Below are 23,176 nucleotides of genomic sequence, written 5' to 3'. Positions count from 1 at the left end.
CCATGCTAGTGCACCCCGGCCCCTTAAGGCTCGAACTTCAGATTGAGCCTTTGCTCTCCATGCTAGTGCATCCCGGTCCCTTAAGGCTCGAACTCCAGTTTGAGCCTTTGCTCTCCATGCTAGTGCATCCCGGTCCCTTAAGGCTTGAACTTCAGATTGAGCCTTTGATCTCCATGCTAGTGCACCCCGGCTCCTTAAGGCTCGAACTCCAGTTTGAGCCTTTGCTCTCCATGCTAGTGCATCTCAGTCCCTTAAGGCTCGAACTTCAGATTGAGCCTTTGCTCTCCATGCTAGTGCACCCCGACCCCTTAAGGCTCGAACTTAAGTTTGAGCCTTTGCTCTCCATGCTAGTGCATCTTGGCCTTAAGGCTCGAACTTCAGATTGAGCCTTCGTTCTCCATGCTAGTGTTCACCGGCCTTAAGGCTCGAACTTGAGTTGGAGCCTTTGTTCTCCATGCTAGTGTACATCGGCCTTAAGGCTCGAACTTGAGTTGGAGCCTTGGCTCTCGATGCTAGTGTACACCGGCCTTAAGGCTCGAACTTCAGATTTAGCCTTTGCTCTCCATGCTAGTGTACTCTGGCCTCAAGGCTTGAACTTGAGTTTTAGCCTTTACTCTCCATGCTAGTGCATCTCGGTCCTTTAAGGCTCGAACTTCAGATTGAGCCTTTGCTCTCCATGCTAGTGCACCTCGGCCCCTTAAGGCTTGAACTTGAGTTGGAGCCTTTGTTCTCCATGCTAGTGTACACCGATCTTAAGGCTCGAACTTGAGTTGGAGCCTTGGCTCTCGATGCTCTAGTGTACACCGGGGCCTTAAGACTCGAACTTCAGATTGAGCCTTTGCTCTCCATGCTAGTGTACTCTGGCCTCAAGGATTGAACTTGAGTTTGAGCCTTTACTCTCCATGCTAGTGCATCCCGGTCCTTTAAGGCTGGAACTTCAGATTGAGCCTTTGCTCTCCATGCTAGTGCACCCTGGCCCCTTAAGGCTCGAACTTGAGGTTGAGCCTTTGTTCTCCATGCTGTCTTAAGGCTCGAACTTGAGTTGGAGCCTTGGCTCTTGATGCTAGTGTACACGGGCCTTAAGGCTCAAACTTGAGTTGGAGCCTTGGCTCTCGATGCTAGTGTACACTGGCCTTAAGGCTCGAACTTCAGATTGAGCCTTTGTTCTCCATGCTAGTGTACTCTGGCTTTAAGGCTCGAACTTGAGTTTGAGCCTTTGCTCTCCATGCTAGTGCACCCCGGCCCCTTAAGGCTCGAACTTTAGATTGAGCCTTTGCTCTCCATGCTAGTGCATCCCGGTCCCTTAAGGCTCGAACTCCAGTTTGAGCCTTTGCTCTCCATGCTAGTGCATCCCGGTCCCTTAAGGCTCGAACTTCAGATTGAGCCTTTGATCTCCATGCTAGTGCACCCCGGCTCCTTAAGGCTCAAACTCCAGTTTGAGCCTTTGCTCTCCATGCTAGTGCATCTCGGTCCCTTAAGGCTCGAACTTCAGATTGAGCCTTTGCTCTCCATGCTAATGCACCCCGGCCCCTTAAGGCTTGAACTTAAGTTTGAGCCTTTGCTCTCCATGCTAGTGCACCTCGGCCTTAAGGCTCAAACTTGAGTTGGAGCCTTTTTTCTCCATGCTAGTGTACACAGGCCTTAAGGCTCGAACTAGAGTTAGAGCCTTGGCTCTCGATGCTAGTGTACACTGGCCTTAAGGCTCGAACTTCAGATTGAGCCTTTGTTCTCCATGCTAGTGTACTCTGGCCTCTTAAGACTCCAACTTAAGTTCAAGCCTCCCATACATGGAACTTCGCCTTAAGGCTTAAACTTGAGTTTGAGCCTTGTCTCTCTATGCTAGCGTACCCCTAGCATATGAGTGCACAACTTGGATCTAGGCTCCAGCTTAAGTCGAGCTTCTGTATAGATTAAGTAAATGCAAGTGAGGCTCTTGCTATTCAAGAAAACTTTTTGTAGCATGCATTAAGTTTCTTAAGTTTGATAGGTTTTGATTTGATATGTAGCATTTAAATCCATTTTTTTCTAAGGTTTTGAAACTTTTTTTTTGCTTCACAGGAATGGAAGCTAGCAGAGCGCCCGCTACCTCACAACCACATGGTGCACCAATCTTCACTCTGGATGCTCTCGAAACAACAACTCAAGCTAAAAGTGTCACTCCTAGAATTAAGGTGGATAAAACCTTCGAATTGAATAACAAAGAAGGAGTAAAATGGTTTGTGGATAGCTACGATGCTAGTGCAAACTTCAAAGGAGTCCTCCATTTGTTTTTGTCTCAAGGTGATACATCATATGGAGATATGGGGATTGTGGTAGGCGCTAAGGATGATGTGGATGCAAGAGCAAACCCATGCTTCACATGCACTGTATTGCCAGAAGGAGAAACTACAAAAGCAAATAAGTTTTGCTTATCATTGGAAACTTTTCACCTAGCAGACATGACTGGCAGTAAACTAGGAAAGGACAATTGTATTGTAAAGTTAGGATTGAAGATCATTGACTTTTCCAATCAAGAAGCCTCAGGGGTGGATAATGTGGAGGACCTGGTGAAAGCAGTGAGGCATGCAAAGAAGGCTTTGGATTCACGAAAAAAGTCCATACCTGAAAAGGAGACAACAACCACTCAAGTTAGGAAAATTGTGGAGAAAAAAGGCAGGGCCATAGTGAAGAGTGCACTTGAAGCATCTACAAATGCTGGTGCAACTTCTTCAAAACATAAAAAGGAGGGTGACAAAATAAAATTCCTTGATGTAAGCACAATAGCAGCTGAAGACATGGCAGGCTCTCAGGTGCAAGAAGCACTTGCAAAGAAGAGAAAGGCAAAGCACTCTACAAAGGTTCAAGAAATCTCTTTAAAGAGGCAAAGGACAAAACCAGCAAGTGATTCAAAGGAGATAGATGCGTTCGATGACGAGCTAATGGAGGTTGAGACTCTAAACAAGGGCAGCAAAGCAATTATCTCATTAGAAATAAAGAAGGGATATTATCCCTTTGGTCTAAATGAGGTCTTCAGCATTGATGTGATGAAATGTTATCCTGCTCCTTCAAACTATGTGTATAGAAGGTTAATAAGGATTGGGTTCTTATTTTGACCCAAGACTTTATTGAGGACCCAAAGCAAGAGGAGATACTTGCAATTTTGATGCCCTGTAATCGTGCTACAAAACAACCCCTTGATAAACTCGCAAAAGAAGATATTCATAAAGTTGAATATTGGATTATCTCTGGTCAACACTCCATTAGTGTTGCAAAAAGCTTGCAAGCTCTAAATATGGCTAAAGTGACCCCTCCACTGCATCAGCAATTCAGGTTCAGGAGATCTAAGATAATTATAAATTGCCCGCCCAAGATTTCTCGTGACATTTCCAAGGATGCGAATTTATCTGTTGCAAAGTCAATGCAAAAGGAGCCATTCCTCGATCAACTTCTACAAGCTCGAGCACAATGGCATGCAAACGGTCGTCCTAGTAAACCTTTGCCTGGTGTCAATCAACCCAAGATGGACGAGTCTTGGAAGGTACTCTTTTGATTCTTTGCTATATCTTGGTAAATCATAGACCTACATTACTTCTTCTTTACTTCTTCATAGATCTATAGTTTTAAGTATAGCAGTAGCATAAGAAAGATGCATGTAAGGCTTCTTCTCAAACTACATAAACTTAATAGTTTGGTTTGAAATTGAACTTCAAGCCTCACCTCTCTGTGATGGTGTAGCACTTGCATATCTAATTATGGCTCGAACTTAAGTTGGAGCCTCACTTGCAAGTGCTAGATTTGCATACGGAGGTGATGCTCAAACCTAAGATCGAGCATCACCATTATATACTAGTTTAGCACTGCAAGTGAGGCTTAAACTCAAGTTTGAGCATAAGCTCCAAATGATTGAAAACCCATAGATACATAATTCCTCCTAATATTTTGTGATATCTATAGTGAGGGGGCTAACTTCTTACTTTGCAACTTTGCAGGCCTTTGTGGAGACCACGGAGCACACATTACATAAGAACTTTGTCAAAAATGATTTACACTTGCTTCTATGTGATGATGATGTATGGCAGAACTGGGTTAAGATCATGAGGCTTTATGCAAAAGGCTTGCTACCAAATACAAAGGGCGAAACTCAAACTAAAGGTCTTGATCAAAATCCCAGACTTCCAACTTTGAAGAGTGGGCAAATTCAGCAGGCACCAAGAACAGTCCAACTAGGCCCAACGTTGTTTAGGTGCATTTTAGGCCTTCAGAAGAGTGAAGTTTTGGACATTCAAACATCACTTCTTGACAAGAGAATATTGCTTAAAAAGGGAAAGCAAACCCATCAAAGAATGGATATGGAGGAGATGGCTTGGAAGCTAAAAACAGATCGAGTTCTCAAAGATGCAATAACCGCCTTCTATTTTGATCTGACAAGGGAAAAGATGACTTGGGAACAGGTGTGTGAGACATATAAGCTAGGGGAGTATGAGTATAATCAATTGAGGAGCTACAGCCAGTCCTTTGTTAGGGATGCTCTCAATCGTTCAAAAAAAAATCCTTCACTTCCAAAAAGTGTAGTAACTTTACTGAATCACCTATATAGAGCATCTATGGGTATTGTATCTCAACAAGAGTCTATTCCTTGGAAAATTAGGGGGGTGGGTTTTGATATGACAAAGATTATAGCCTTCTGTAGTGAAGAGCATGTACCATTTCAGCTGGCAATCATGGACCTACATGGTACAAAGGAGCAGCTCTCGTCAGAATTTTTCTCCAAGTTGGCACTTGCTTTGAACACACTAAACTCACAATATGAATATATTCTTGTGTGTTTTGTTGATTTCATTACCATTGGAATGCTTATCGAAGGGATTTCTAGCCAGTCAACAAAGGTGCACTATGAATTTGGTGTGATCCACACACAAAAAGATGATGCCTAGACATCTGGAACAGTTGAGATTGCAACTGTTATTCTTTTCATCGGCAAGGTTGACAAGTTTGAGGCCATTGATAAGGTTCTCACAAAAAATGTATTCATCTCAGGATCTAGTGGCCAAAATAGAGAATTCATCGACAAAGGCTTTATTGATGGTCTCATCACAGGGTTTTGTCCTGAACAGAGCTATGTTGTAGAGATATATTGTGGTGGAGTTGTGCTAGAGGAGAGCTTGCTAAAGAAGAGACGATGTATTGCTTTATGCAAAGATGATTTGGAAGCGATGGCATTAGAATCAAAGTACTATGCTCTTTTAGATGGTCACCCGTCCTTGCAAGAGTGGTGTGGTGCAAGTGGCGGCACAAAAAAGCTAACACTAGATGATGCAGAAAAAGAGAACCTTCAAAATCTTCACATTGATGACCCACCAAGTACAGAGGACGAAGAGGAAGGTGATGATATTGACAACAAAAATGACACAGATGATGATAAAGAAGTTGGGGATGCTATAGACTTTGAAGATGCAGGGCAAAGGAATGAAGAGGACCAAGGGAATGATGCTCTATTCAATGAGGATGCCGAAGACAATTTTGAAGATATTGGAAGGCATGAAAATGATGATGAAGGTGGGAATGGTGATGATATATTGGATTCTGCAAAAGCCATGGAAGCTACAAATGTTGGGGTTGCTATGGCCGTTGAGAAGATTGGGGATACAGATGTCAACAAGGTTTTCCATGCTCATAGCCCATCAAGCTCTCAACCAAAGAAAGGTAGAAAAGTGCATTGATAGTGCTTATTATGAATGTACAACAAATGGTGATCATTGAAAGGAGCTTATCAACAACTAATATTAGCATAGGTTTTGTTCAAAGTGTGGATTTGTTGAAATAATTATTTGTCTTTTGATTAATACATTGGCTTTTTTGGATTCACTTTTAACATTTTTCTATTAAAGTGAATATTTCTATTCTATTTATCCTTTATTTCATGCCAACGTCTAGTACAAATGATGATGCACACTTACTATTAAGAAATTACTCCATATCCTAGTGTAGCAGTGAGGCTCAAAATTAAGTTTGAGCCTAATACAAATGATGACGCACACTTACTATTAAGAAATTACACTTACTTCATATCCTAGTGTAGCGGTGAGGCTCAAACTTAAGTTTCAACCGTACCTCCACTGATGTCCAACCTTGGGGATGTCTTCAAACACAAGGCACAATCTCAAGTTGAGCGATCTTTACGTTGCCCTTGTAAGTGAGGCTCAAACTCAAGTTTGACTCTTATGTTATGGTTCCTAATTCATTATGGTACATTAGTCGAAGTTTAGTAATCTAAGTTTGGATACAGAGTATATGTGTAGATATAAAAATGACTAGTATTGTATTAGCCTTGGTGTATTATTTAAATCCTAAAAGTAATAGCATTTTATTTTAATCTTACAAATATGTACAAAGAAGGGAAAGACAAAGATAACATTGCTCAACTAGAACATCATCATGAAAGCCCTACTAGAGAGATCAACTCTCATGATTTAAATGCTAGAAATAATGAAGACAACATGGTGGAGGTAGATCACATCGATGATTCAGCTTTGCAAACATCTTCAAGGTCTTCAAGTGATAGGACTAAAGAGACTAAGGACATTCCTAATTTTCAAGTTAATGTTTTGGTTAGTGAGAATAAAGATAAAGTTAATGAAGAGCTTCAAGAGACTTCTGCAACCAAGGAGAGACAAGAAGAGATTGTTGAACAAATGGATGAGGCTACATATGCTACAAAGGGAAAATAGTTGAAATCAAGGACTCTGTGGGCAGAGGGTGTTGAAGAAATTGATGAGGCTATATATGCTACGAATAAAGAGAGAATAGTTGAAATCAAGGACTCTGTGGTGGGGCAGAGGGTGCCAAGAAAACTAAAGGTATATCTTTTTCAATAGGATGTTATTTAAGATGATTTATTCAGCAATTTTGTGTGTTAAAAAGTATGTTTCTCAGCAAGAGTTGTTTTTGCAGGTATAGCTGCTTCTAACAATCACAAGTTAAGTACGCAAGAAATAGAGCAACATGTTCCGATACACAAAAGAGTAGGCCTCTAGGAAGTTTATATTCTTTTGAGAGAGATGGAGATAGATTAGTATTTCAATCTTCACCAATCAATAGGGAAATGCAATCAAGTCTAGGAGCCATCGTCATAGATGAATATGGGAGCATGAAACGAAAGTAAACTTGTGGATGTTTTGTTGTAATTAGCTCTCATTGATAATATAGGATCACTTGTTTTAATATTGTTAAGTATGTAAACACATTAAAGTGTTATCATTCTTCTGTATTGTATGCAGAAAATATTCCTCGTGCAATCACCATAAAGAAACATGCACTTATACTTGATCTTAATGGAGTTTTACTTAACAAGGAAGAGAAGAGGCATCCACAAACAAATTGTATTCGAATTGATATTGGTCGCACCACAGTTGTTATTCGCCCCGGGTGTTTTGAATTTTTGGATGAGATTTGCCTTTCATGTTGGTATTTGGTCCACCATGCTACACAAGAATGTTTGTGCCTGTGTAAACACTCTTGAACAGTATGCACATAAGAAATATCATTTCTTTATGGTGTGGGGACAAGAAGAATGTTATATCCATAATCTTCGAAAAGTGTATAGGCCAGATAAGCCTACTGTTGAGGCTATGTTTAAACCTTTACTCAAGGTTTGGAATCAGTTCCAAGATATTTGCAATAAGAAGAATACATTGCTTATTGATGATAGCCCTTTCAAGGGATGTGTTAATCCAAAAGACAATTGTCTCTTCCCTGAAAGTTTTCAAGGAGGGCACGACTACGTACTGTGCAATGACCTTCTACCCTACCTTTTAAATCTAAATAATACAAATGACATTAGGTCTATTATTTTGCTTAATCGGCTAGGTCAATCTCCTATCACACATGGCCATAATTTATTTATCGATTTTCAAGATGTACTGGAAGAATGGCTCCAATTCACCCCCCTATTTTTGCGAGAAGAATTGGAAAACTCATCTTCTGCATCTTCACACTTACCATTACATGGTGATAAGCTAAAGTATGTCCAATCAAGAGGGGAAAAAAGAGAAGTAGAATCTATAAGCAAGGATCTAGCAATGTTGGCATCCAAAGCTGGAGTACCATTACTATCCAAAGACCAGCTAAGCTTATTAAAAGTGTGTTACAAAAGAAGGATTTTAAGTGATCAACACGCTATTGCTTATGCTACTCGCTTGGGATATGATCGTGGTCATCTCATAAGTGGAGTTGCAGAGCAAAAGCATACATATCAAGGCTACAAAAGGCTTACTTGAGCTTATGGGTAGGATAATGTTTGGTTTCATTAAACATTGAGTGACAGTATAATCAGATTCCAACCTAACCCAAACTAGTTGTTGCTGCTGTGCAGGTCTAAGGAAACCATTTCTGAGGTCTAAACGTGCAGTTTGAAGTATGGGATCTGCACAAATATCAAGACTTGTTGGGTGCAGAATGTTTGGAGCCATTTTGTACCTAAAAGCCCATAAGATAGACTTAGGCTTTGGCCAAAACAATGTGCTTAGATGGGTTTAATTTTTGGATTGTACGACCCAAATCTTTACACTATTGTATCAAGAAATCAAATGCCTTCAAACTTACTGTCATTTGATTATCTCTTTTGTCAATATTTGCAATTCGATTGCAATAAAGATGTGTTTGTTTTTTATTGAATATATTGCCTTGTCAAGGTGTAAGGCTATGAATATCATAATAATTTAATTTGGATAGACTCAATTATCTCAATAGTGAAAATCTTTTATACATCATATTCAATAAATTTGATGAAATTTAGCATTGACAATATACTCGCTCTTTTATTTTTTTTGGTTGAACTAATGAGGTATTGGAGCATTTGTCTATGAAGGTTTAAGACCATCCATATCATGGATGAATTTATGTTGTTGGCACATAATATATTTATTCAAAATTTTGAATGTACATTAACCAAACATTTTGTTTTCAACAAGATATGTTGAAGCATATAGCTTTGATTTCAAGTGTACAGAAAACTTACTATTGAGGTGGCACCAATCATTGGTGACTTATGTACCTAGAGGCAAAAGAGTTCCACCACCCCCAGATACAATAAGGAAACAAAGAAGAGTATTGATACTTGAACTCAATGGTGTTTTACTTAAGACCATTGAGATGCAACATGGTGATGTATGTCCAGACTGGGCCAAACATATGCATCTTGTGGAAGAGAATACAAGTGTTTGGCATTTGATTCGCAAAGATGCATTCACTTTCCTTGATTTTTGTATGCAATGGTTTGAGGTATGGATCTGGAGTACTAATAGACTACAAAGGACTCGACGCATTCTTGAGTTGTGCTTTCCTCGGCACCATCAAAAGTTTAAGGTCGTAGCAGGGCATGCAGCATGTCAAAAGACGGATCTTCTTATTGGATATCGATTTGTATACCACAAAAACTTAGATGTAGCATGGAGAATTTTTCATGACCTGGATGGAAATAACACACTAATTTTTGATGATACCCTCTACAATGTAATGTGGAATATGCTCGGAACCTACTTGATTTTTCCAAAGATGTGGAATCAAAATATAGAGGAGCTTCAAAGTTTTTTGGAGACAACAATCAGCGCATGGTTACTTGGTTGGATTTATGCAAAGAACAAACGGGAGTATACTTGCAACACTTTAGTAAATGAAGCAGCTTATGATAGAGAAACTTTGTATGTATTGGAGCAATACATGAGAAAACGCTATGTTTGAGATACAATTTGTACTCAATTATTATCTTGACGAAGGGTTTTTGTCTTCAGATAAATTGTAAACTTGAATGTAACAATCTCATTGAATGTAACAAGTGTTCTTTGGCATTATCATCCCATGTTTTTACTTCAATGTCCCTCAAATTTGAGCATATATATCATGATTTACAATCTTGATATAGTGTCTAAGATGGGTTTTTATCTGTGGATCAATTGTAAACTTAGCATATTGTTACTGTCATTGAGATTTACTTTTTGTTTTGTTGTTTCTAACACCACACCCTTTAGAGATCTCTCATTTCTAAGGTTCCTTTTTATAATGATATTTAGAATTCTTTTGGAAAATTAAATAAACCCCATGTTTTTACTTCAATGTCTCAAAGTGGAGATAGTATTTAACATTATCTTCTTCATATGAAAGGTGTTGTATAATCTCAATTAAGTTTAGTGTCACGTATGTATCTATACAACTACAAACAAATACGCCAAATAGTTGTGTCAAGATATAATCTATTGGCACAAAGAGCGCACCAACAAATAGATGTTAGCTCAAACTACACAAAAATACCGAGTTTCCAACCAATCCTATAAGAAATGGGACTCGAATAATTCCCAAAATTCCTAAATTTGTCTTACATATACAAGGGTGCAGTACTACAATAAATGTCAATGATCTAAACAAAATGATTTCGAAGTTAAATGGTGACTATGGTAATGGTCCATATAGTATTAAAGGTTAGTCACGTAGTAGTATGGCCATTGCCACCTTACAAATAGTCTAAATAGATGAAATCCACTACCTCATCTGCCTACAATGGTATTGAACAATCAGTCCTACAACCCTTTTGCAACTTATAGACCCATCTAAGGTCATCCAGGAACCTAAACATGCCTCATAACCCTAGAACAAAGTTTCTCGAGGAAGATATCCTTCTACCCAAGCGAGAGTGTGGCCAATCGACCCCACTAATATGCATCCTATGTAACGCATTTGCATGCGCGTGTGTGCGTACACACACACACACACACACACATAAACACACATATAGAGAGAGACATATGTATGTGTATATAAACACACATATGTATGCATCCTACGTAACACATTTGTGCGTGCACACACACACACACACACATAAACATACACATAGAGAGAGACATATGTATGTGTGTGTGTGTATATATATATATATATGTATGTATGTATGTATATGTATATGTATATGTATATGTATATGTATATGTATGTATGTATGTATGTATGTATATGTATATGTATATGTATATATGTATGTACACAAACACACACACACACACACACACACACACACACACACACATATGTATAGAGAGAGAGAGAATGCTTTTTATTGATGGTTTTTCATTGATTGTTGCAAGTTTGAAGAATGGATGATTCCTCAAAAAAAGGGCATTAGCAGGTGGAATATCTATGTGTGATACATCATTCAGACCCTCTAAGGGCATGCCACTACTTAAATGCAATGCCTCCTAGAGATAAAACTATATTCATGAGAGGTAAAGCCTCACTCTTGATGAAGATAATCTCACTTTGCAATGTTCTTTTCCATTGTCCATGATCAAGTTGAATAGAGGTTAGTTAAATTGTAGTGTTATTATTTCTAAGCATCGTATTTTTTTGTTTGATGAATGAAGTTACTTAATCTCACTTTGAAATGTTCTTTTTTATCACCCACGATCAAGTTGAATAGAGGTTAGTTAACTTGTATATTATCGTTTCTAAACATCCTACTCAATGGGTTTTACACTTACTTTATCATCTTTGTGTTAAAAACATTTACGAGGCCACATTTCATGTCATTATTTATTCTAGTAGTTTAAAATAAAGGATAAAGTCCATGATCAAGTTGAATAGGGGCTAGTTAAATTGTAGTGTTATTGTCTCTAAACATCATACTTTTTGTTTAGTGATTGCAAATGGGTTATGCACTTGATTTATCATATTTGACTGTAAATTTTAAATGAGGCCACATTTCATGGCACTCTTTATACTAGTAATTTAAAATAAAGCATAAAGCCCATCCTTGGTGTGGGATTTTCTCTCTAACATTACTTATTTTTAAACACAGATTCTATACAAAGAATTGGTGTGTTTCTTTTTTCAAGAAACATTTTCTCCTTTAACTATTTAACAAGATCCTTATGTGACCTAAAAAATGACATGATAGTTATTCAACAAGGAGGCTTTAAACTACTACTTTAAGTTGATGGATTTCTCCTATGTTGATTTTTTAATGTTTTTATATTACCCATGTATATACATAGGCAATGGCTTTCCCCACTATGTATATGCATGCAATGTGGAAACCATGTGTTTGTAGCACCTATTTATATGGATGTAATGGCCACCATGTGTCTATATATGCATGCAATGGTCCGCTAATGATTTAAAGGCACCTCCCACATTATATATACTTAATAATATTTTTACTCTTCACGAAGTCTCTAGTATAGGTTATAGGGTGTGTGAATCAATCAAATTTTGCAAGCTTGTAGCTTTAGTATCTCTTCCATATTTTTATAGAGGTTTAAAATACATGTTAAAAGAAACAATATGCAATACTGTAGTGCAATAAGAGCCATAAAAATGACAAAATACAAAAAGGTAGGGAAGTAGAAAAAGTTAGAGAGAAAAAAGGTAAAATATATAATCACTCCTTAATAAGACATGTAGAAGTCATAGAATATTTGTAGAATATTTGTATCAAGCCAATTACATCAAATTTTGTGAACAATCCAAAAAAAAAATCTTTAACTATTGTATTAAGGGTTGTAAGAAGAGTTATAGAAATCTCATAAGAGGTGATGTGATGATGCCCTTGATTTGTATTGTATACATGTAGGGTGGTTTTTCCCACATGCACTTGTTCAAGTGTATCCTAAAACTTCACACCATGAACGAGTAAATCTTATTAGTTCTAGCTACATGTATCTAGAGAGCTTATTTTCTCTTTCAACCAAGAGAGAAATAATACATATTATATATATGGAAAATGTGATAACTTATAGATTAGAGGTCTATCCATTTCCTCTATCCATTTCCTAAAATGTTTATGGATTTATAAATAATCAATTTGTAGTGTTTCCAATGTACATCACTGTGTGGCTTGAATGTTTTCATTTTAGTTATTGTCATAGTTGAAAATATCGTATGATAATCCGCGCTAATATAAGTTCAAGTTGCTCCTTATAGCTGGTGAGCTCGATGACACGACTCTCTAGGCTAGAGTAATCTTCTCCTTTTTTGATCAACTGCTCCTCCAACGATGTGTTCTCTGTTATGGTTGTATGAAGTTTCTCTTCTAGGTCTGATTTGATTGTCTCACTCTCTTTAATCTGTTTAGCAAAAGGGAAGGGAAGAGAGAGAGAGAGAGAGAGAGAGAGAGAGAGAGAGAGAGAGAGAGAGAGAGAAGGTTAGAAAGGGAACCAATATAGGATAACTTTTTGGTTGATAAGAAATCCTTAATGAAACTATGGACAAAAAATAGTCAAAAGACTACATTTAGCAATCATCTCTCCAAAAAAAAATTCATAAGTTTCTTTCTAAAAAAACACATAGAACTACATTCACTTTAATTTATACAAATGATTGCATTGGTTACCTTCTCTTGGAGATTTCTTATCTCCTCAAATTGTCCTCTCATTTTATTCCTTGCCGCTTCCCAAAGCTCCTCATGCATCAATTTCTCCTCTTCTAGTTTTTTGGTTAGGGCTTCCACCTCTCTCTTTATCTCCTCAGCTTGATTTCTAAGAGCCTCTCTTGTTGCCTCCACATCAGCCTTGACCTTAACAATTAAAAAATGAAGTTCACCAAAGAGTCAAAGTCCTTATGTTTAACTTTAGATTGTTTCTATTTGGTTAGAAAATAGAGCACAAATATAACTTTTTGAGTAATAATTTGAAACTCTTAATGGAAAATGGCCACCAAAGAAGTTCAAATGAAAATGGCCACAAATATAACTTTTTGACGCCTTAATGGAAAATGAACACCAAATAAACTCAAATGACTAATTCTAGAATTCAAAATAAATTAAAAAATCATTGCCTTTACACATTACTAGGGAACCCAAAAGTGATAGGCATTGATTATATTAGGATGGGTATGGAAGCTAGGTCACTTCCTTTATAAAGAGCCCAAAGCTTTTTATGGAAAGTGCAAGCATCACATTGGAAATTGAACCCTATAACACTTCCCAATTGTTTGGATGCTTCTTTTCCCATCTATGTCATGAGGAAATTGGTTGCCCATTCATTTTTAATTTATGGGCACAAGATGGTATTGAGCTGACAAGGTGATTAGCATCCACTTTGGGTTGTATGCCTACCACGTTGAATTGTGGAATCTAATAAGTAAAGTATGGGTGGGAACTTTGTCCATAAATTTTCTTAGTACGCATATCTCATTCATAATTGGGTGAAAGCATGATATAGTGGACTGAAAACCTATGTCATGGACAATGGTTTACAACAACTGGTTTACAACAACTGGTTGTGAAACACTTTTATGCACAGTTAGAGAATTAAAACATGGTTGTTTAATCTTGTTTCACATTTATTATATCTAAAAGGCACTAGATAGATTTTTAAATACATCTTATGATGATATTAAATCCACTAATATTGGTTGTCTTCAAGTGTGGTAACAACCAATGCAAGTGGTAGAAATCGTACCACCTTCTCATGCTTTCACCCAAATGGTAGGTACATTAATTATTTGCAACAAAAAGCACCTATATCTACCCTCCATAAGAATTTAAAAGAATGATATGACTAGTTAAGTTCTCTTCTATTCTATTTGTGAGGGCTTCCACCTCTCTCTTCCTGTTTTCCAGTACATTTCTATCGGCATCTCTTGTTGCCTCTATGTTGACCTTTGTCTTTATCAATCTTTTTTGGAGTTCACTTACCATCGAGTCAAAGCCTTGAACTCTTTGATTCTTGCTCTTTGGTTAGAAACTAGACTAAACATAAAGGATAACGTTTTGTCATTATCTGAAATCTATAATGGGAAATGAACACAAAAGAAAGTCAAATGGTATGTTTAGATTCAAATGAATCTCAAAAATCAAGGCCTTTATGCACTTTTAAGGGAGCCCAAAAGCGATGCCCATAAGTTGGACATTGAATGCAGTAGGATGGGCAATGAGGGTTACTCGAGGGTTAGTAGCCCCCTTTACACACAAACTAAAGATTTTTATGGAAAGTACATGTAACTCATTGTTATTTGAATGCTTTTTGATGTGAATTGAGGTTTGTTGCTCCCTTTACACACAACCCAAACCATTTTGTGAAAAGTGCATGCATTCTCATTGGAAAGTGGACCTTATAGCACTCCTCATTCTTTGTAGGTTTTTCCTATCTATGTTATGGAGAAATTGTTTCCCCATTGGAAAGGCCTTATATCTTATAAAAACAAAAGGTGAATAGTAAGTGAATTAGGTAATTTCAAAAATCACCTACATCTACCTTCCTTTCAATTTTATTGGATGGGTTTTCTTCTCTAGAAGCTTTTATATTTCCTCTTCTTGTGTTCTCTCTTTATTCTCAACCTCTTGCATGAAATCATGAATTAATTTGGCCTCTTCTTCTCTTTTGGTAAGGGCTAACACCTCTCTCTTCCTCTTCTCAACTTTATTTCTAGTATGGGCATGTCTGCCTTCCTATCCACCTCAACCTTCATAATTGTCTTTTGGAGTTCAATTTTCATGGATTGAAGGCCTTGCACACTCAACCTCTGATTCCTGCTCTTTTGTTAGAAAACTAGAATAGGAAAAAACGATAAATTTATGAGTCATAATAATCTTAAAGCCTTAATGGAAAATGAGCCACCAATGAAAGTCAAATGATTACATTTAGATTTTGAAATTTGGGCCTTTTCATAGTACTAGGGAACCAAAAGCATTGCCCATAACATGGGCATTCAATGCATTAGGATGGGCTTTGAAGGTTGGTTTCTCCCTTACACACAACCCAAATATTTTTCTGGAAAATGCATGCATCTCATTGGAAAGTGGACCTTATAACACTTATTATTAAAAATTGTGCATGTATGTTGTGAGAAAATTGGTTGTCTATACGTTTTTATGTATGGTCACAATGTGGCACCCAATTCAATAGGTGATTTTAGCAACTAGTTAGAGTTATGTGTAAAAGGGAGCCTACTAGCTTAATTCTGAACTTTCCTTAGTATTAAAAATGGCTATTGAAAAAGTGATAGATGGTCAGACACTTTATCTTATATCTTAAAAAAAGTTAAATGTTAAGAGAATTAAAACTTTCCAAAAAGCAACTAGGCCTACATTGATCTCAATTTTGACAAATGATTGGATAGTTTACCTTCTCTTGGAGCTTTCTTATCTCCTCAGCATGTTCTCTCACTGTCTTCTTGACCTCCAGTTGGAGCTTCTTATGCATCAGTTTGGCCTCTTCTTCTCCTTTGGTGAGGGTTTCCACCTCTCTCTTCCTCTCCTTTGCTTCATTTCTATGAGCGTCTATCGCTGCCTCTGTAAGAGCCTCGGCCTTAACGAGCTTTTTTTGGAGTTCAGATACCATGGAGTGGAAGGCGTTTCTCTTAACCTCTAATTCTTGCTCTTTGGATAGAAACTAGGGCACAAATATGCGATAACTTCGTGAGTCATAATCTCAAAGCCTTTTTGAAAATTGAGCACCAAAGCAAATCAAATGACTATGCTTAAAATTCAAATGACTATACTTAGAATTCAAACGAAGTAAAAAATGAGGGTCTTTAGAGACTTCTAAGGGACCCAAAAGTGCTACCATAACTTGGGAATTTAAAAAGGATTAGGATGGGAATGAAAGGTTTGGTTGCTTCCTTTACACACAACCCAAGGCTTTTTTGTGGAATGTATCTTATTAAAAAGTGGACATTACGACACTTCTCACTCTTTGGAGATTTCTTTGCCCATCTATGTCATTGGGAAATTTCTTAATTTATTGGCCCATAGTGGCATCCAACTCAATAGAGGTGATTAGAAGACCACTTTGGGCTATGTGTAAAGGAGAGAGTGCATGCTTAATTTTGCACTCTCATTGGCTAGTCAACATAGGGGGCACTTTGGCCTTAATACTTACATGTCTGTAAAAAAAGTTAAATGCTAAGTGAATTGATTCTTTCCAAAAACCCACCTATATGTACAGTTATTTACATTTAGACAAAAATCACCTAGATATACACTTATTTCAATTTAGACAAACAATTGGATTTGTTACCTTCTCTTGAAGCTTTGTTATCTCCGTGGATTGTGCTCTCTCGTTCTTCTCAGCCTCTTGCAGAAGCTTCTCATGCATCAATTTGGCCTCTTGTACTCTTTTGGTGAGAGATTCTACCTCTCTCTTCCATTCTTTGGCTTCATTTATATGGTCCTGTCTTGCAACCTCTGCATCAAACTTGGCCTTAGCAAGCGTGCTTTGTAGTTCAGTTACCACAGAGTTAGAGTCCTCCAATTCCTGCTCTTTGGCTTGAATCTAGGGCACAATTTTTTGAGTCAAAATGTGAAAGCCTTAATGATAAAAGAGCTTCAAAGAAAGTAGAATAACCACATTTAGAATTCAAATTAAATTCAAGGATCAAGGCCTTTACACATTGCTAGGGTACCATTGAATGCATAAAGATGTGGACTGAAGATTGGTCGCTCTCTCTACTTACAACCCAAAGCTTTTCATGGAAAAGGCATTCATCTCATTGAGATAACACTCCTCATTATTTGGAGTTCTTTCCACCCATGGGAAATTGGTTGGAGGTCTTCCTGTTTGCCCATGGGAAATTGATTTCTCATGTTTTTATGAGCATAAGGTGGCAACTCATCAAGTGGGTAGCAAGTGCTTTGGGCTTTGTGTATAGGGTATCAGAGAGCCTTTTGTGCTTGATTATGAACTCTCGTTGCCTGATTAAAAAGTGACACTGTCATGTGGGCATGCACTCTCATTGTGTGGGCATGCTGTCCATCTATAAAAGGCCCTAGTAATATAGTATGTCTAAAGAAAATTGAAATGGTAAGTGAATTAACCCTTTCTAAAATCACCTAGATCCACATTTATTTCAATCTAGACAAATGATAGGATTGATTGCCTTCTGGGAGCTTCGTTATCTTCTCACTTTGTGCCACAAAAACACCTAGAGCCACATTTCTTTTTATTTAGACGAATAATTGTATTGGAAACCTTCTCTTGGAGCTTTGTAATTATCTGCTGAACTCGTGCTCTCTATTGCTTCTTAGTCGCTTGTTGAAGCTCTTCATGTATCAATTTGGCCTCTTCTACTCTATTGCTAAGGGGTTTTGCTTCTCTCTTCCTCTCCTCAACTTCATTTGTATAGGCATCTTTGGCTTCCTCAACATCTGGCCCAACCAACCTTGACGATCTCTTTAAAAAAGGGTTCAAGGTAAGTGAATTATGTATTTCCAAGACTTTACACAATTGATTGGATTGGTTACCTTCTCCTGGAGCTTTGCTATCTCCTCAGCTTGTGCTCTCTCTTTTCTTTCAGCCACTTGTTGAAGCTCTTCATGCATCAATTTGGCCTCTTCTGCTTTCTTGGTGAGAGATTCCACCTCTCTCTTCCCCTTCTGAGCTTCATTTCTATGTGCCTCTTTAGCTTCCTTGATGTCGACCTCGGCCTTGACGAGATTTTTTTGGAGTTCAGTAACCATGGAGTCAAAGGACTTGCGTTCAGCTTCTGATTCTTTCTCTTTGGTTAGAAACTAAGGCACAAGCATAGGATAACATTTTGAGTGTTAAGAAAGTCCTAATGGAAAATGAGCACCAAAGAAATTTAAATGACTTAGTCTACATCTAATGGTAAGTGAACTCAATTTTAATTCACTTAGTACCCATCTCCACATAGGGAAAAACATGTTCTGCAATAAGTGAATAGCTCAGTAGTAGTACCGATCTCAAGGGAAACAAAATATTCAATGATAAGTGAATAATATTCTTTTCCAAAAAGCACCTTGATCTATATTCATTTTGATTCAGACAAACGATTGGATTGGTTACCTTCTGTTGGAGCTTTTCTATCTCCTTAGCTTGTGCTTTCTCTTTCTTCTCAACTGCTTGCTGAAGCTCCTCAAGCTCTTTTTCTCTATCAGCAAGGGCTTTTGCCTCTCTCTTCCTCTCCTCAACTTCATTTCTATGGGCCTCTTTTGCTTCCTTGGCATCGGCCTCTGCCTTGATGAGCTTCTTTTGGAGCTCAGCAACCATGAAGTCGAAGGCCTTGCGCTCAGCTTCTGATTCTTGCTCTTTGGTTAGACACTAAGGCACAATGTTTTTGAGTAGTAAGTGAACTTCAATGAAAATTAGCACCCAATAAAGTCAAATGATGATGTTTAATGGTGGTATAAGTGAATTCAATTACATGTCTCTCAAAAAAAAAAAAATCATTTCAATGATACTAAGTGAATTATTTCTTCCCAAAAAGCACCAATTCTTTTCCCTTTATACAATTGAATGGATTGCGCTTACCTTCTCTTGGAGCCTTGCTATCTCCTCAGCTTGTGCTCGCTCCTTCTTCTGAGCTGCTTGTTGAAGCTCCGCATGCATCAATTTGGCCTCTTCTACTCTATTGGTAAGAGCTTCCGCTTCTCTCTTCCTCTCCTCAGCTTCCTTTCTATGGGCCTCTTTGGCATCCTCGATGTCAGCCTCGGCCTTGATGAGCTTTTCTTGGAGTTTTGTAACCATGGATCCAAAGGCCATGCGCTCAGCTTTTAATGCTTGATCTTTGGTTAGAAACTAAGGCACAAATGAATATATAGTAGATTTTTTAGTGAAACAAAACTTTAATAAAAAACAAGGAGTAAAAGTGCATTCAAATTAAATTCAATACTAAATTAAGCAAATATACCAACCTCTCAAATAAAATAAAGTTTAATAGTAATATTTCTTATAAAAAAGAACATAGATCTACATTTATTTCCATTTAAAGAAATAATTGGATTGGCTACCTTCTCTCGAAGCATTGATATCTCCTCATCTTGTTCTCTCTCTTTCTTTTGAGCTGCTTGCCAAAGCTCCTCATGCAACACTTTGGCCTCTTCTTCTCTTTTGGTGAGGACTTCCACCTCTCTCTTCCTCTCCTCAACTTCATTTCTATGGGCCTCTTTGTCTTTGTCGGCGTCCGCCTTTGCCTTGATGATCTTATTTTGGAGTTCAATAACCATATAGTCAAAGTCCTTGTGGTCAACTTCCCATTCTTGCCCTTTTATTAGAAAGTAAGGTACACAAATAGGACAACTTTTTGATAACACAACTTTAATGGAAAATTAGCACCAACAAATGTCAAATAACTACTTCTAATGTTGGTCAAATTCAAATTAAATTCAATAGTACCAATCCCACCAAAGAAAAAAGTTAAATAGTATGTGAGTCAATGCTCATGTAGCCTGATTTTTAGTGTGATTTTCTGGGCAGAAATTCAGAAATCTCAATTGGAATTCAACATTGCCTTTATTTTTAAGGGTTGAAATTTGCACATTTTAGTTATAAATCCTGACATTTCTTATGGAGGGATGGGAAACTTAACAAAAAAACTTTAACCTGGCTTGCCTAGGACAAGTTATGTTTACCCAAGTCTAAAGGAGGTATTGGTATTCCACATCTACCCTCTCAAACCACAGCAAGGATTGCTCTCCTCCTCCCTAAGTGTCTTTAGCAAGAGGAGATACGGACTAAGATGGTAAGGGAGCTAGTGGAAGACTCTCATATCCACTCAAAAGGCAGGTGGTAGGGACTAGGCTCACTAGGATGGAAAGATAAACTGCTCTCTTATGCCCCCCTAAAAGTCATAGTTTCACCTCTCCGAGGATGTTATGCAGCAAATGGAACGAGGCTTTGGGGTTGATGATCTGGGATGGATGTTGCAGAGCATCAGGAAATTCTTTGTTAAGCCTAGGGATATGGTGGACTCACAAGTTTAACCCTCCCTTAGCCCTCCAGGACTTTAGATCAACTGAAAATTTGAATAATAAAGGGCAAAGGAGGATGGCAGATTGTTGGGATTGGTCTCAGTAGTGGGGTGGAAGGAGCTTGAATAGTTAGAAGAGAAGTTTGGACTGTCTCCTAGGGAAGGGAAATTGGTTAGGCAGGTACTGGATGAGGTACAAATGGGTTGGACCTTTACATCTTTTGATGAATTCTGTTGGATTAAGGACTGGGCCTGGTACAATGGTGTAAAATTTGGATAAAGAGGCAACCCTAGACTTGCATAAGGAGTTAAGGAAAAGTGAGTTGAATGTACACTACTGTAATAAAATTTGGAGGGTAAACTGGAACCCAAATAGCTAGAGAAGGAGATGGAAAGCAATATGGGAGACATATATCTTTGTAAAATCTCAAGTTTTTTTATGCAAGGTATGCATGTGGGCCCTACCCATTGGGATCAAGCTCCTTCAGAGAACTTTTACTAGTGGATATGTTGTCCTAGGTGTAAGAGTGCTCTTGAAGATGGGAAACAAGCCTTTTGGGGTTGCCCAACCATTAGAGGGGCATGGGGAAGAATTGGGAAATGGGTCTGTTATAGTATAGGAATACAAGACCAATGGGGGGACTGGCTCTTAGGGAGACGGGCATCAAGTGATGGTGCTATTGATTTAATCTTCAACATAATCAGGTTTTGTTGTCTATGGGAGATATGGAATACCAAAAACTATTTAGTCTTTCATAAAGAAACCACTCTAGGGTTGGATGTGACAGATTTGATGCACAAATGTATATACATGTGTTGGTCTGTATATTATGTGAACAAGCTGAATAAGGATGAGATGGTATAGCTAATTCAAGCTTTGCAAATTGGTATAGCTTGACCTCAATATCTTCTTAGCGGACTCTCATGCATACTAGGTAAACCTAACAGGTTCTCTTTATGTTTCAGGGCTATATATGGTTGGATTTGGAATCAAAATTTGTTAAGTTTGGGCCAAAGACAAAGAGGACGGTTGGTACCTTAAAGAGAAGAAAACGGTCTATACCAATGTGGCTTTCATTGAGAATCATGAGGGAACCAAACCAGTAGTTAAAATATGGACCAAGAAAGGGGATGTTTTGGAGAGACAGTCTCCCAAACGTTGCACAACGGAAGCTATGATTGAGGTATGTATTCAGCTGGGATATCAGATTTCCTAAGGAGGGCGGTCCTCTTTTGTGTTGGAAGATGATAGGTGGAGTTTAATATGTAGTTTACTTAAGATGGAGATGTAGAGTCTGTGGATGAACTTGGAGCTCGGACTGAATGTAAAGCTGTTTTTGGAATTATATATGTATATAACTATTGTTCGCAAAAAAAATCTCGAACATTTGTACGATTTCTAATGGTTTTCAAGTCCAAATCCCTTCTCTAGTGATTTTCAATTTCCAAATCCGGTTAAGCCTAAGAATTTGCCTTTAGTTCTAAGGGTTGCAAAAAAAAAACATTTTTTTTCTAGTACGATGTGAGTTGTCTCTCTCCAAAAATCAACACATCTACATGAGTTGTAACTTGTCTCTCTCCAAAAATCAGCACATCTACATTCATTTCGATTTAGACGGATTGGTTACCTCCTCTCGGAGCTTTGCGATATTCTCGGCTTGTGCTCTTTCTTTCTTTTCGGCCGCTTCTCGAAGCTCCTCGTGCATCAATTCGGCCTCTTCTGCTCTTTTAACAAGGGCTTCCGCCTCTGTTTTCCTCTCCTTGGCTTCACTTCTATGGGCCTCTTTGGCTGCCTCGGCGTCGTCCTCCGCCTTCACAAGCTTCTTTTTGAGCTCACTAACCATGGAGTCGAAGGCCGCTAATTCTCGCTCTTTGGTTTCGAGCGAGCGGCCGAGTTCCTGGTTTTCCTCGCTGTTGCTCTTAAGGAGACTCTGGGTCTCGGCCAGCTGTTGCTCAAACATCTGCAGTTGCGACAGCAGGCGGTCGTGCTTTTGCCCTGGCTCGGACTTTTGCATGCCAGGGACCAAGGCCTTGATGTCTGCCTTGAGAGCAAGCCAGGAGCCCGCCATTGCGGCCACCACAGTCTTGGCCATCTTCAAGCCCGCGCTTGATTGGTCCTGGCCGATTGATTGATCCGTCACGGCCATGTTGTCGCTCGTGGGCGGCGGAGCACCGTCCGGAGAGATCAGCGCTTGGCGGCTGCCGGCTTGTGCTGATGATTGGGTTGCCAAAACGAAAGGAGGATCGAATTGATGCAGCAATAGACGAAGAAATTAGCGTAGGCAAAAAAGACTATGAAATATATGCAGGCAAGCTAGAAAGACGAACGTGTGATATTCGCTCCATCAACGCCTTAAATAGATCGGGATAATGCTATTAATTTCATTTCATTTTGAGATAAAATTACGTTTCCTTTGCACGTGTCGCATCCAAACCTTTATTTCCATCAACGATCTCTTCCTTGCCATGGGAATATGGCATTCCTACCTTACAAAAAGAATTA

At 38.4% G+C, this 23,176-nt stretch overlaps 1 protein-coding gene across 1 annotated transcript; it reads right to left on the bottom strand.

The window, feature by feature from the left end:
• Positions 1-12,887: 12,887 nt before the first annotated feature.
• LOC147635103 (uncharacterized) lies at positions 12,888-22,934 on the bottom strand. The gene is made up of 8 exons (XM_086803351.1): positions 22,302-22,934; positions 19,236-19,502; positions 18,771-19,025; positions 18,209-18,475; positions 16,986-17,240; positions 16,092-16,358; positions 13,358-13,540; positions 12,888-13,091 (listed from the first exon to the last, which is right to left on the bottom strand). The coding sequence occupies exons 1-8, from the start codon at positions 22,818-22,820 to the stop codon at positions 12,888-12,890; spliced, it is 2,217 nt and encodes a 738-aa protein (XP_086659477.1). The 5' UTR covers positions 22,821-22,934.
• Positions 22,935-23,176: the final 242 nt, after the last annotated feature.

Source organism: Cibotium barometz, chromosome 10 (assembly GCF_041138505.1).
Source record: "Cibotium barometz isolate CiBa-2024 chromosome 10, ASM4113850v1, whole genome shotgun sequence".
NCBI lineage: Eukaryota > Viridiplantae > Streptophyta > Polypodiopsida > Cyatheales > Cibotiaceae > Cibotium > Cibotium barometz.
The sequence above is the reverse complement of the archived record's forward strand: the minus strand, read 5'-3'. Positions and strand labels throughout refer to the sequence as shown.